The sequence below is a fragment of the Aethalodelphis obliquidens genome, unplaced genomic scaffold (assembly GCF_003676395.1).
Source record: "Aethalodelphis obliquidens isolate GAN/ISIS:26980383/991018 unplaced genomic scaffold, ASM367639v1 scaffold48, whole genome shotgun sequence".
NCBI lineage: Eukaryota > Metazoa > Chordata > Mammalia > Artiodactyla > Delphinidae > Aethalodelphis > Aethalodelphis obliquidens.
This window is the reverse complement of record NW_020837992.1, coordinates 8,414,259-8,429,532: the sequence shown is the minus strand read 5'-3', so window position 1 is coordinate 8,429,532 and position 15,274 is coordinate 8,414,259. Positions and strand designations below refer to the sequence as shown.

Genomic DNA, 15,274 nt, shown 5'->3' with positions numbered 1-15,274 from the left:
TATTCAAATAGAAAACCTTGGGCTGGAAATACTTGTTTCTAAAAAGAATTACACCACCCCACCCTCCTTTATCAAGTAATCCAAGCCACCTTAAACACTCAAGGTCTGATCAAGCAAGACGTATTTTATGAAAACCTCTTTCAGCCTGAACTAGATCATGTCCTTGGGAATAAACAAATTTTATTCAATAAGCAAGTAGAAGGGATTCTTGATTACTGCTATAGTTCTTTTGTGTAGACAGACTGCTTCTAGGTTAATGCAAAAGCTCAGAAAAGAACATCAGATAAGGTAAAAGGCTTTATTATTCAGGAGCAGCTCAAAGTCTGACACTGACACAAGCAGGGATAATTATTATCTCATTACATTTGACCTTTGGCACCCATTTGAAGTACTAGTTTTCCAAGTGGGAATGTTACACTCAGTAGACTCTCAGCACAGTTTCTGACAGCCACATTTATCCCCAATTTTACTCAGCAGAAACTGTCAGATGAGCAGGGATACAAAGAAGAAAACCACCTACTTCAGTTCTCTTTTTCATGGATCCTTTTCCCCACTGGCTTTCAAATCAAGAAAGATAGATTGCATTATTGGCAGGTATTGGTCATAAATAACACCTTCCCACAAACACACAAAAATCAAACATCAAATATAAGTAGAGTTCTTAAATATTCAATTAATGCTACGGCATACTTTGTTTCGAAAATAGCATTTCTGTGGCTTTCCTTTATTTACCTTTCTCCTTGGATAAAACCAGGAGAACCCATGCTAACTGACCCATGCAGTTCTTGTTGTTACACCTTCATTTATAAGAATCAAAGGAATTAAAGAGTTATCATTAAGAATAGATTTTAAAATGATGACAAGAGTATGAATAAAGTCTACACAGTCCTCAGGGATGTGGATAAAATGAATCAAGTTTCATGGCTGGAAGAGGACTCCCTTCCAAGGACATAGTACATGGAAGTACACGGAGCTTGTTTCTATAAGGTTACAAAGGGCTAAAATATAAAACAATGGTTCATTTGAAGCTGATTGATACGTAACTGTTAAGGTAAGGGATACTCAAGATATTTTGCACACTATTAACTGAGAGTCAGTCTGTACACTCTCTCTATTAAATACCTAGAGAAAATTCTATGATGTTTGGCTCAGGGCTCTACTAGAAGATCATTGCTTTTTCGTATATAAAGAGAATCCAAAAAATCAAGTTAAAGTCAAGATTTACTCTTTAGGTTCTGGATTTTCAGTTAAGAACTACCTACTTTTATAAAAATATCAATAAAAATCATTACTTTTTCTTAAAATCTGATGACTTCTTTTTTAAAAAAGTAGCAGCCCCTAGAGAACTGAAGACTGAATTCAAACTCCAGTTTCAGTGACTACTGATTCTATAAACATCTTCCTCCAGTAAATGGCAAAAACTATAACCTTTTCTAGAACGTGATGTTGGGTTGGAAACATAGTAGACTGCTTGGTAAAAATATGAGAACCTTAGATCTCATGTGGGAGATATATACGGGGGAAAAAAAGACAAACATTTCTAGTGTTCTCCAACGAGCTGATATTTATCACTGCTTTTAAAATAAAGATGATTTTAACTTGAGATTGTATTTTAACACTGAATCAATATAAATTTGCTTATCTAAACATCACATTTTACCACATACTTAAAAAACCCCACAAAAATGTAGTGAAAAGATTATATATATTTTATATGAAACTGTATTTGTTGGAAGCAGCAGAGACCCAGGGTCCTCTTCAGCAGCTGACCTTCACAGACAGGCCTCCTGCTGTGGCCTGCAGATACTTTCCACTGTGCCCAGAAAGTTTCAGAGTAAGAGAGACAACACTTGTTTTTTTGCCTCTATGACATAGGATGTCATTATTGTAGGGAGGATGCATAATTTAAAAAGTAAAGACTACTCATTCAAAATGTTACACAGTGACAAACTTACTTTATGAAATTTAAACACAGCATTCATTCCGAGGAAGCTGCACGGTACACCATGGCAGTAGAACCAGGCTAGGTAAATTTCGGAGTTGAAAGGATTTTCTCTAAAAAGGAAAAAACGGTAGCTTTCTTAAAACCAGAGTTACAGAGTCACTCTGTTGAATTTTTTATCTGTTTTAATGGGTCAAAGTTCAGTTAACTCACTCAGATGAGAATCTATAATTCTGTTGACTGTTCTGGACTACAGTAGCCATCTTGGGACTTTCTATGGAAATATGTACAGATTTTCCGCATGGAGCTGGGAGTAATGGTGACCTAGAAGAAGAAAGTTTAGATTCTAAAGATTTTCTAAGACAAAGTTCAGCTGTTACCTCAGCAAGTTATCACTAAGGGTATTTTAAGTTAGGATGCCTAGAAATTTGCTTATTTAGTCAGATAGATTTCAGTCTCAAATACTTTGATGGCAATGTCTCTTTTGGTTGATTTGTACTAAATACAGAAAAATTTAAGGCAGCATGCAAGGAAGGAGGAAACAGATTTTTCATGTGAACAGAAAATATTGCCAGTTAAGCCTCGTAATAGGAACCAAAGAGGTTACAATTACCATCCTCTTTGAAATACGTGAGTAAATCACCCTCCCAAATTTACAAACGAGATAGGTATTCAAATGGCAGATACTACCCTTTTCTGAAGTCTACATTATCAACATGTACATAAAGAAAAAAATTATTTTAAAGAAACTTAAGCTTCAAAGATTGAAATTATAAAGCCAGAAATATCTTGGACCAGCACACTATTTTTTACAGCCTTTAAGGTGTACACATTCATGAAAACAATTTTTTATTGAAATTGCTTTTCTGCTAACACATAGCTTGGACTAGCTCCCTGAAATAAAATTCCTATAATAATAGGAATTTTAGCTAGGGGCAAAGATCACCTACAGGGATAATTTTGAGAGAAAAAAGGAAAGACTACTTATAGTTTTTTTTTTTTTTAATATTCTGTAGCAGGTCTTGGAATTTGTGTTTGAAGTAATCTTTAAAATATTTCTACCACCACCATATGATGATAAAGCAATAAGACAACTCATCTGCAAGCCAAGAAATGGACCCTCACCAGGATGAGAATAGCACCTTGATCTTGGACTTCCCAGCTTCCAGAACTGTGAGAAATAAATGTCTGTTGTTTAAGCCAAAAAAAAAAAAAAAAAACTTCTAGTTTATCTTTCCTAAAATTATGGGATAGGCTTCATGACAGTAGGACGGGGATATGAACACTTATTAAACTAGAACTGGCCTAAGGTTATCTAGCTTCTGCCCTTTAAATGGGCAGATGTTACTAATCATGACTCCTAAATTGGGTTTCAATCGTTCTTCCACCTTCTCCCTAACACAGACAAAGAGCTACTATGAACTACAGGAGAAAATTCCTTAACCCACCTCCATCCTTAACTTGCAAACTGAGTAGCAGAAGCTTTCTATTCCCTTTGAGTGGTACCCATAGCTCACCCAATGCTCACAGCTACTTCTGCCTCCACCATGAGTCACTTGGTTTTCAAGGTTCACAAAGCTATTTCTGCCAGCAATATCTGTTTCTGAAATTATCTAAGTTAAATAAAAAGATAAGTAAAGTTAAACTGAATGTTTAAAAAAAGGCAGATACAGGTGAGTTGCCAAAAATACCGGTGTGAGCAAGATGATCGTAAAAGACTGGGGAAAAATCATAAAAATCTAGGATTCTTCACTTAAATTGCTTTGTAAGTATCTTAATTTTGCTTTATTTTAAATAATTATAAGCTGTAATTACATATTGAAAATCTATTTATGGATGTTGGCAACTTGTCCATGAATTACAGCTTTGTCTATAAAAAGGGGAGAGAATCTATAAAAAGAGGCTGCAGGGGCTGGGGGGTAGGGAAGGGAATAATGTCAAACAAAGGAGAGGGAAGATATTTTTGAATTGACATCCTGGAGGATGAAGAAGGCTTTGATGAATCAGGCAATGGGGCTGAGGGGTATGGACCTTGACAGATGGGATTTTTTTTTTTGGCGGTACACGGGCCTCTCACTGTTGTGGCCTCTCCTGTTGCGGAGCACAGGCTCCGGACGCGCAGGCTCAGCGGCCATGGCTCACGGGCCTAGTTGCTCCGCGGCATGTGGGATCCTCCCAGACCGGGGCACGAACCCGTGTCCCCTGCATCGGCAGGCAGACTCTCAACCACTGCGCCACCAGGGAAGCCCGACAGATGGGATTTTAATGCAAGTAAATAGGGTTGCCAGATAAAATACAGGACACACCCAGCTACATTTGAATTTCAAGCAACAAATAACTTTTAGTATGAAAAACTTTTAGTATAAATATGTCCCACGAATATTTGTCCTGCATTTTTATGTGCTAAATCTGGCAATCCTAGGAATAAATAGATTTACTTTAAAAAAAAAACCAAAACATTCTGACTTTTGAGAAGAGATCTGTGCCTGCCCTGGCCAGTTGGGAAATGCATCTTCTACCACTGCCAACTTACCGGGCCTGGAGAAGTCTTTCCACTCTGCCTCCTAGGGTTGGGGGTTTGGGATGATGGACTTCGTGGAGACGAATTCTCAGCCTTCCGTTTGGCTGCCATGGCCAATAACCAGTTTTTATTCTCTGGGGAGCTATTCTCTTTGCCTACCACTTCAGAGCCTTCTCCACAAGATCCCAAAGGAAGAGGTAGCGTTCCACAGCCTTCTGAAGCATAAGGACTGGCAGGAGAAGGAGGCTCTGTGACACTCATACTAGTCCCTTCAATCTTGCTTGGTTTGGTAGGACCTAGAGAGTCCTTACCAAGGTCTTCCTGGTTACCAGCAAGGCAGCACAGATCCAAATGAAGCTTTTCAACTGGGTCATCAAGCTCAGTCACACAGTTGCAACTCTTTACACACTTTTGTTTCACATTCTCCAGACAACTTGAGTCTAGCCTCCTCTTTACTCTATTTCTAGACTCAGAGCAAGCCACTGCTTGGGATGATTTCAGGCTCACAGGTATAAGGGCTTTTCTTGGAGACATGATCTTGGTCTCAGAAGCAGGTGGAGTCATGGGTGGTGATAAGGAAGGTGTCCGGGTCATCCAGTTCCTAATGGACATCTTGAAAGATGAGGGTGGCTTGGGAGAGACAGAGGACATGGAGCCTCTTCTGCTGATGGAAGATCGGGTCTTGGCAGGAGGGGTTTTAAGAGAGAATGTGGCAGTATTTGAAGGAAGAGGGAGGTCTCCAGCACAGCTTGGAGCACAAGCTGCTGATGATGGGGAGGAAATGCATGGACTGCTCTTTACTCTGGGGGCTTTGGCAGGAGTACTCTGGCTACTTGTCACTGTTACTGAAAAAGAAAAGAGGGTCACAAAAATCAGAAGTGAAAGCCATAGAATACCCCCAAGTTCTCATCAAGGAAAATTATAGCTAACTTAATCATCCAGGGGTTGATTTCCCAGTGAGCAGATCACATAAGTCATTTGATTCTTACTGGACCCTTTTAGCATTTTCCTTCCCTTTTCCTAACTGCCAGCCCCCCAAACACCCTGCTGTAAAACACATACTTGTAAAAATCTAGAAATTACAGAAAAATTTAACAGCATCCAAGTGAACCACTTTTAATGTTTTTTCTATACTTGTGCATGTGATATAATACATCTCTTTTTTCTACACAAAAATGGGACCATGATGTACCAAATATTTAGTAACCTGCTTCATAACATATCATGAACATTTCCCACATTAATACAGATTTATATCACTTTTAACAGCTACAAAGTATCCTAAGGTAACAGTAAGACATTAGGGTTGTTAATGATATTTTGTTTTCATAAGTAAAGTTGCCATTAGCATTCCTGTGTATACTTCTGAGCACAGGGCAGAGAGGCACCGCACACTAAGGAGCATACAGGTCTACAATCTGACACAATCACTATGTGACTTGGTATAACCGTTCACCTCTGCCTCGGTTTCCACATCTATTAAATGGAGATAGTTTTTAATCTCCATAAGAAGTAATTCCATCAATTACTTGTTATCAGGCCTCATGTGGCTTTCCACCTTAATTTACAATTTATGATTTTCCACAAGCCAAAGAATGTCAAAGAACATTTCAGAAACTCAATGCACGCTCTCTGTAAAGCAAATCAAATAGTGGATAGAACTCTTCTTTATGTGTCCTGTCCCTTGTTTATAGGCAATGACAAATACTTCAGGCAAATTCTTATAAACTGGGACTTCCCTGGTGGCACAGTGGTTAAGAATCCGCCTGCCAATGCAGGGGACACGGGTTCAAGCCCTGGTCCGGGAAGATCCCACATTCTGTGGAGCAACTAAGCCCTTACACCACAACTACTGAGCCTGAGCTCTAGTGCCTGTGAGCCACAACTACTGAGCCCACGTGCCACAACTACTGAGCCTGCACTCTAGAGTCTGTGAGCCACAACTACTGAGCCCGCATGCCACAACTACTGAAGCCCTTGCGCCTAGAGCCAGTGCTCTGCAAAGAAGAACAGCCCCCACTTGCCGCAACTAGAGAAAGCCTGGGCGCAGCAACAAAGACCCAACACAGCCAAAAATAAATTAAAAAGAAAGTTATAAAAAAAGACTACAGCAAGCACTTGAGATAGAACAGGTAAGGTTTCCTTCTCTTTAAGATAATCATTTTTGTCACTTAGTAATACTTGACCAGAGGTTCTCAATCTGGCTGCATAGCGGACTTAATGTGGAGCTTTATAATAATACAGGTACTTGGCCCCTACCCCAGGCCTACTGAACAATTTCTGGAGACAAACTTTTAAAAAGTTCCACAAGTGGCTATGATGCACAGACAAGGCAGAGAACCATTTGCCCTGACGGTGCTATGAAATCTCTGGCTGAAACAGTGAAAGAATAGTAAACAACAGAGCAGGTGCTGACTGCGAAAAGTAGGACAAGGTAAAAGGGGCCGTGCCTTGGGATTTAAAGCCTTCTAGTTACTAGGTTAAAAGAGCCAGAAGAGAAGACAGGCAGTCCAGGACAGCAGTGAAGGATTGGGGTGGCAATTAGAGGCTTGGGAAAGCATAGGAACATAATTTTCAAAACGGCAGTGTGATTAGCAGCAGCCAATCCATTGCTGCAAGTTGGCTTACAGGGCCGAATGGCCAGTGCACCAGCCTTTGGCCCTTGCGTCAGGTTGCTGCTCTGTAGCAACTTCAGAGTTAACTCTAGCATCACCCAGAGACAGAGAAATCTAGGTCTAGCTCCTGGTCCAGGCTTAGTTTGAACTTCGCTTTGCTGTGCTGGGTTAAAGGAGGCAGTACTGCAAGGTGCTTCCAAGCATGAGCTTTAGAATCAGACTGCAAGGGTCTGAACTCTGATTCTACTATAACTTCACAGCTGTGTGATCTTAGGCAAGCCTACGTTCCTTGAGTGTCAGTTTCGGTTGTTTGGGGAATTAAACGAGATAATCCAACTAGGTCCTTAGAACAACTGTATTAATATTCAATAATGGCTAAATGTTATTAGTATGGTACAAATTTGGTCAACGTATGTAACTTTTTTGTGACTTGACCTCCAAAACTAAGAATAATTAATGACACACTAAAAACACCTAGTTAGGGACTTCCCTGGTGGTCTAGTGATTAAGATTTCGCTTTCCATCGCGGGGGGTACAGGTTCGATCCCTGTTCGGGGAGCTAAGATCCCACATGCCTTGTGGCCAAAAAACCAAAAAACATAAAACAGAAGCAAAACTGTGACAAATTCAATAAAGACTTTAAAAATGGTCCACATCAAAAAAATCTTAAAAAAAAAAAAACACCTAGTTAAAAGAAACATAATTTTCATCAAAAATGTTAAAATGTTTATAGTCATTAACACAGAAATTCCACCTCTGGGAATCTATTTTAATGGGAGATGGGGACCCTAAATTCAGAAAAAAAATTTTTCCCACAAAACATTGGAAATAAAATGTCCAACTACAATAGAATAGCTAGGTAAACTATGGAACATTTACCCAGGGGATGATTCAAAATGTTTTGCTAAAAAGATAACACGGAAAGTGCTTAGAATATCATGTTCAGTGAAAAAAATCCTCAAGAAATCCAAATATATCTGTAGTTTAACTATGACTGTTAACAAGAAAATCTCTATGGATAAGGGAGTAAAATCTCAAAAAATAACTCTAAATGTTAACTGAAATTTTGTATGAGTGGTGGCGATGCTGATGGCTTTTTCCTCATATAATTCATTTTTGTTTTTCAAAATTAGGGAGCAAAAAATACATATAAAGACAAGGCAGCAGAGGGACTTCCCTGGTGGCGCAGTGGTTAAGAATCCACCTGCCAAGGCAGGGTACACAGGTTCGAGCCCTGGTCCGGGAAGATGCCGCGGAGCAACTAAGCCCGTGTGCCACAACTACTGAGCCTGCGCTCTAGAGCCTGTGAGCCACAACTACTGAGCCTGCATGCCCCAACTACTGAAGCCCGGGTGCCTAGAGCCTGTGAGCCTAGAGCTCGTGCTCCGTAACAAGAGAAGCCACCGCAATGAGAAGCCCACGCACCGCAACGAAGAGTAGCCCCAGCTCACCGCAACTAGAGAAAGCCCGCGCGCAGCAACAAAGACCCAACACAGCCAAAAATAAATAAAACATTAAATTACTGAAAAAAATTAAAAAAAAACAAACAAACCATATGACTGGTTAAAACCAACTTTCCACCTACAGTGTACCTGTACCTGTGCAGCAGATGCACAACCATGCTGACTGCTCACTTTCAATGAGTGAGTGCCAGCCTTAGGTTGACTCTTATGCCCAACAGCATATTTCCCTGGTCCATTTACTCTTCTATTCTCTATATGACTATTCCAGACTTTCTTTTCTCTCCTCAAATCTCTATCACTTCCACCCCTCATCCTTATTCTCAGTTGATGATCCTCATTCCTATCTAAGAAAATAGAAGCTGTCAGAACAGTTGGAAACTTCCACAAGTTCTGACCATCCCATTTATCCACCTACCTTCACTGTGCCTATATTTCTGCCTTCTGGTTACTATGGATGAACTATCTACACCCCTGACAAAGGACTACTCTTCAACATGTATATTAGATATCATCCCCTCACTCGAGGACACTGGTCCAGCAAACTTCCCTGCATCGATTTTCCCCTTCACTATAGGATCCTTTCAATCACATACAAAATGCTATATTCTCATTAAAAACAAAACAAGGGGCTTCCCTGGTGGCGCAGTGGTTGAGAGTCCACTTGCCGATGCAGGGGACATGGGTTTGTGCCTCGGTCCGGGAAGATACCACATGCCACAGAGCGGCTGGGCCCATGAGCCATGGCTGCTGAGCCTGCGCGTCTGGAGCCTGTGCTCCGCAACGGGAGAGGCCACAACAGTGAGAGGCCCGCGTACCACAAAAAAACAAAACAAAACAAAACAAAAAAACAAAACAAAACCAAAACAAACTTCAACACAGCTTCCTCCTTCAGCTACCACTTCATCTCTCTTCTTTCCTTTCTAGGAAGACTTCTTGAAAGAGCCTTCTCTTCTCCCATCCTCCTGAACAACACTAATCAGGCCACCAACACACCACCAAAAACTGCTCTCACTAAGGTTGCCTGCACTGCCAAACCTAAAGGTCAGTTTTTAGCCTTCATCTTACATTGCATGCCAAAAACATCTGATCTTTCTTAGTTTACACAATACTCTTGGTTTTTCTCTTACTTCTCAGGTTGTACCTGCTCCTTCACCTCTCCAATTTCTAAGTATTAGGATGTTCCAAGGCTCAGACCCCAGACCTATTCTCTTTTCCATCTATAGCTACCTTTTACCAATATGATGATGAATCCCAAATTTACAACTCCAGCCCTAAATTGCAGAATTAAACATCTAACTGCCTCTCTGACATCCCCACTTAGATGTCTAACAATATCAAACAACATATCCAGCTGTTCCCTCCCCCAAACCTGTTCCTCCTGCAGTGATTCCTATATAGGTTAACGGCAACTCCACCCTTCTAGCTTCTCAAGCCATAAATTCTGAAGTTATCCTTGGTAACTCTCCCTTACGTCCCACAGCACATTCTATTGGCTCCATCATATCCAGATTTTGAAGACTTTTTGTCCCACCATTTGCTACCTCTTTGGTCTAAGTCAGCATCATTGCTTCCTGCGTTATTTCAATGAGTTTTTAAATTAGCTTGCAGCTTTTACCCTGATCCCCTTACAATTTGTTTTCAACACAGAAGTTAGAATGATCAAATTAAGAAAAGTCAGATCATACACTTCTCTATTCAAAACCCTCCAACAGCTTTCTGTCTGTCAGAATAAAAGCCAAAATCATACAAGAACCTTATTTTCCACTACTATTCCCCTCTTCTTTTTTGCCCGCTTTAGCCACAGGGACTACAGCTACATTAGCCTCTTTGAGGAACACAAAATATGCCAGGCCTGCTCCTGCTTCAGGGCCTTTGCATTTGCTGTTTTGTCTGCCTAGAACATTCTCTAAAATATCCATATGGCTTACTACTTCATTACTTCAATTTTTTTACTCAGATACCATCTTTTCATTGAGGTCTCCCTGGGTACCTAATTTAAAATTTTAACAGCATGCTTTGCTATTCTCTCATTCCTTCTTTCCTTTTTCCCTAACCACATATTGTTATCTGACAAATTTTACTTCTTTAACTTATTTGCCGACTCTCACACTAATATGTAAGCTTCATTTACATCTTTGGGATTTTGAATCTTTTGTTTATTGTAGAATCCCCAGGAACTTAGAACAGTGCCTAGAACATAGTAGATGTTCAACAAATACTTAAAAAATAAATCTACTGGTGTATTCCAGTACCTTGTGTAGATGATAAACATAGTAGTGTTCAGAAAACATATATTAAAAAGAATGTCAATGAGACGGTGCTTTCCTCTGAAAACATACCAAAATAAGATCAAATCTAGCTCACCATCTGTACTACAGAACTAAATCAATCAAACCATTAAAAAACTTAGAAAAATGCAGGGGATCCTTACCTAGGTCGGCTCTCACCTCTCTCTTCTTCTGAGAGGCCCAGCCCACTATGGAGAGTTTATCTCCTCCTGATTTCTCTTCTAAGTCTCTATTCAAGCGCCAGACTTTCAGTGTATTGTCATCAGAGCAGGTAGCAATCTACAGAGAACCAGGAAGGGAGTTAATAAGTTTCAATCAAAGATTCACAACAAAGTAAAAAACAGGTATGTCTTAAGGGCTGATGATTAGAGAATTATTCTGCCTGATGTAACAGGATATAGAAAATGTTATCTGAAAGGTCAGATACTTTCATTCCTTGCTTTCAGGAATCATTCCAGATTTCCAAAGAAGTGAATCCTTTAGTTTCTTCTTTATATACATTCTGCTGGTATGACTTTTGTGACCAGTCATTTCTTAGCTACCTAAAGCTCTACTATAAAACCAGGTTCATTTCATTTTATTCTCAAGAAGTTGGGCAAGTCATTATCTTTATCACCTTCTGTGTAACTACAAAACATGTAATTAAATTAAGATGTCATTTTTACTCTTTCTCTTAAAAGATCAGTCAGTGTATGTCACTGACATTTAATTTGTATGACTTTCCTCTGACTTCCTCAAGTTCTGGCTTATTGTTAAAGTAATGGGATTATTCCCAAGATCTGATTTAGTCCATGACTCTAGTATGCTGTGGCAAGTAGAATGAAACCTTTCCCTAAGATTCTTTTTCAGATAGGTAAAGGAGCAATCTGGGAAAACGACACGTTCACTAGACTGAAAAAAGTTAAAAATAACTTTTGCCCCTTTAAAAATATCTAACCATTCCTGATCTTGGTCCCAAGCCTTTTATGGCAGAGAAAGTCCAGCTTGAAGAGCTTGTGGCAAATGGCCACTGGTACCAGAGCTATTCCCCAGCATTTGTTTATATAATTTCTCTATTTCAGTAACTAAAGAGAGAGGAAAAAAAAGAACACACGTTCTCTTAAGTCTTGGTCCCCAAGAGGCTGGCAGCTTTTTCCTTTCCTCACTGGGAGGCCAAAAGAAGACACACATATTTAACTGCTCAAAAGAAATGCCTGGAATCCCCAGTTATTCTATAGTCTATAAACAAGTTATTATTTACAGAGCAACTACTAAATCTGAATGTCTGAAAATTTATGTTCTTTACCTTATTTAATTCTCACAATATAAAAAGGCTTGTACTCAAATAACCTCATCTACAAAATGGAAATAAAGTTATTTGCCCAAGGTCACCACAATTAAGTGGCAGAGCTAGAATTTAAATCCAAGTTTTTTCAATTTCTAAGTGTAAATCTTTTTTTTTTTTTAAAGCGGTATTTTTATCTTCCTAATTCTAGGCTCGGGACAAAATTATTTTAAAGAACCTTTTAAAAAGGTGGTCGTTAAATTGGTATGAGTAAACAGCCCTGCTACTTCCTTTGAGTCTTTTCTGTGCAAAGAGATAAGGGCAATATATGATGGATGGAAAAAGATGATAATTAACTGAATAATAAAAAAAAATCATCTCAGTAAGTTCTATGAAGGTATAAAATTCCACATTAAAAGCAGACGTTTCACTGGAAATCACAGGGAATCTTAGAGGGAAAATGCCATAGGGGTGTAATTTTTGGTGATTAAAGCAATGATTTCAAAAAATGTCTATCATGAAGCTCATCACAGAAATGGTTATATAGGGATATAAAAATAAAAGGAAATCCACAGTAGTACTGGAAAGCTAGCAGGGATGCCATGAGTAGATCAGACCATGAGAAGATTCTGGAAGATAAAAAAACAGATGGGAATAATAGGCAACAAACCTTCAAAACATAATAGATAAAAAAGGAGCTCTCCACAGAAGGGACATTTCCTGCAAACCCAAAATAACCCAAAGACCAAGGGTAGGCCCTGGAGAAGTGAGTGGAACTCGGGCCACTATTATATGAAATCCCTACATGTATGTGGAGTTTGTTTATGTTTCTGGGATTTCTACCTTTCAGGGTTTTTACTTGTTTTTAGTATCACTATTAAAAAAATTTTTAAGTGACTATATTTTCTTCTTTTCAAAGTGTCTAAAATACTTTGGAGCTACTTCTCTAGTTTAGTCACAGACAGCCTAACACGTTAAGACTTCACAGTAAGCATTTTTCAGGCATGTGAGAACCCAAACTGGACTGTGAAGAACAGTCAAGGTGTTACCTTTAACACACCACATTGATAATATGTAGAAAGTCAGAAACACTAGTTTTCACCTTAGATTTTCTTTTTACCTTCGATTTTAAAATGAAATTTTATTAATGTTAAAAACTTAAATCCTATGTTTAGGAAAGGAATGACTCTAGGGAACTAAGAAATCCACTTATTCTTCAGTGCATAATACAGTTTATCTATTGGTATAAAAAATAGAATATGTGTGATTAATGATGATACAGATTCTGGATGGCCTCTAGATCTTTTAAATGTCTATATAAACATAAAAGTCTGTATTAACTCTCAAGCTAACCTTGGGAAAACCTACAAACCTGTGATCTACTTTTTAAACCAACCACAGATTCACCTACAAACCTTTGTGAAGTCTGATGGACACCAGCACACAGATGTGACCTCTTGAGAATGACCCAGGAGCACAGTAGGAGGATGCCAGGGTATGGAGACCTATCACAACATCAAAAAGAAAAAAACAAGTCAGCAGAGCAGTGGTAGGTCTCCCAGACAGAGGCTTCGAATTTCTCCATATCTGTACCTTAGAGAGCTTTAGGGTTGTTACCAAAAGCCCCTAGACATGCCTACTTATAGCTCAGAAAAAGTCCCAATGGGCAATGAAAGTATTTCTGTCATTAATCTGAAAAAACAGAATGAAAATAGCCAAAATAAGTAAACAATATGAGCTTACATACCAGGACAGGTCTTATTTCAAATCAGGACAACTTAGCTATACGTATTTTGACTAAAATTCAAGACTGAAAGGGTAAGGTTCAGCAACTAGGTAGTACACTTCAAGTGGAGCCTAGACAACTTTAGATCTTCTCTAGTCAGCTACTTCCAGGAACGCTGCACTTACTAAGTCCTGAAGGTACCTGAGACATGCTAGCAGATCTCTTGGGACAAGAGGACAGTCTTTCTTCCAAAAGAAGACTCACTGACTTTTAAGAAAGCCCAGTTATACTCCTTCATTTTGAAGGGGTATAAGCTATATTCTACATGGCACTTTTTATCCATTTTGGAAAAAAAATTCCTCTAAAATTTTATTTAAATTCATTTGCTTAAAGAAATCTTGAATTTTCAAGTTAAGTATTGCCACATCTCAATACATTTTAATGTATAAAGAAGGGTCACATTGTGCAGTACTACACATGTGACTAAGAATATTTTCACGCTCATTCGATGCCATTAGTGATGTGCATTTGACAGCTGACTCATTCAAGAGCTGTCAATCCCTATCAGAGGCCATGGGCATTAATCAGCACAACATGGAGTACAAACTCACACAGCTATTATTAGCATGTGTTTGAAAAAGAGAAATTATTCTCTTTTCATTTTCCTGAAGATCTGAATCATTGCTCATTTGTATGAAGAAAGTGGAGGCATTCTGGGAAGAATATTTGTGAGAATTACTAAGTAAGCTTAATGGACTCCTCAGACTGTAGTTAAAGGGATTCGACACACTGATTCATAAGGTTACCCAACTCAATTATTACTACTCCTCTCTTGGGTTAAATGGCACATGTGTAATGATTCAAAAAGCCGAAGAAGACAAAGAGCAGAATCTAATTTGCCTTGCTGGGCTTTTTCTTGAGATCTAAAAGGACTTCACTTGCTGCCTACTCCTACAATGCCACAGAGAACAAGAGCTCATTCTTTCACAAGGTAGCATATTTTAGAAAAGACTTTGAAGATAGTCTCTATCTCAAGTACAGAAATTCTTTATGGCCCCAGCCCATAAAGTTTCTCTACCCAAGGCCCAAGGAGTACTGCAAGCAGCAAGTTAAAAGGAAGAGGAAATCCTCATGTCCTCCTGACCCTCCCTGGTAACAACACATTATTTTACTCCATTGGTTTACTTGCCTGTTGCTTCTAGCTCTTTATTTCATGATCCTGCCCCTTCCTCATTTTCCTAGGCATTAAAATACCTAGGAAAACCTGACTCTCTATACCAAAGATTAAAATTAATGTCAAGAAAAAACAAATATCCACCAATAGAATGTATGTACATTTCTGCATTTATCTATAGGATTTAAAAGAAAAAAAACACAAAGGGTAGACCTGTTAGAAAAACTTTTTACAATTTGATAATAAGGCAGGAATAATAATAGTAACAAAAGTCAGCATTT

At 38.9% G+C, this 15,274-nt stretch overlaps 1 protein-coding gene across 6 annotated transcripts in view; it reads right to left on the bottom strand.

The window, feature by feature from the left end:
* Positions 1-279: 279 nt before the first annotated feature.
* The window catches only part of DTL (denticleless E3 ubiquitin protein ligase adapter), a 40,075-nt gene continuing 25,080 nt past the window's right edge, over positions 280-15,274 (bottom strand). Inside the window, exons 12-17 of one of the 6 annotated variants that reach the window (XR_003427976.1) lie at positions 13,509-13,598; positions 10,973-11,108; positions 4,476-5,308; positions 3,068-3,113; positions 2,156-2,266; positions 280-2,080 (exon numbers count right to left, since the gene is read on the bottom strand). Coding sequence is in view for 4 of the 6 variants with exons in the window: in XM_027082930.1 (XP_026938731.1) it covers positions 2,168-2,266; positions 3,460-3,555; positions 4,476-5,308; positions 10,973-11,108; positions 13,509-13,598 (1,254 nt within the window). In the remaining 2 variants the exon portion in view is untranslated. Of the gene's footprint in view, positions 2,081-2,155; positions 2,267-3,067; positions 3,114-3,459; positions 3,556-4,475; positions 5,309-10,972; positions 11,109-13,508; positions 13,599-15,274 lie in introns of all 6 variants that reach the window. The other 5 variants (XR_003427975.1, XM_027082930.1, XM_027082929.1 and 2 more) reach the window with 5 other exon arrangements.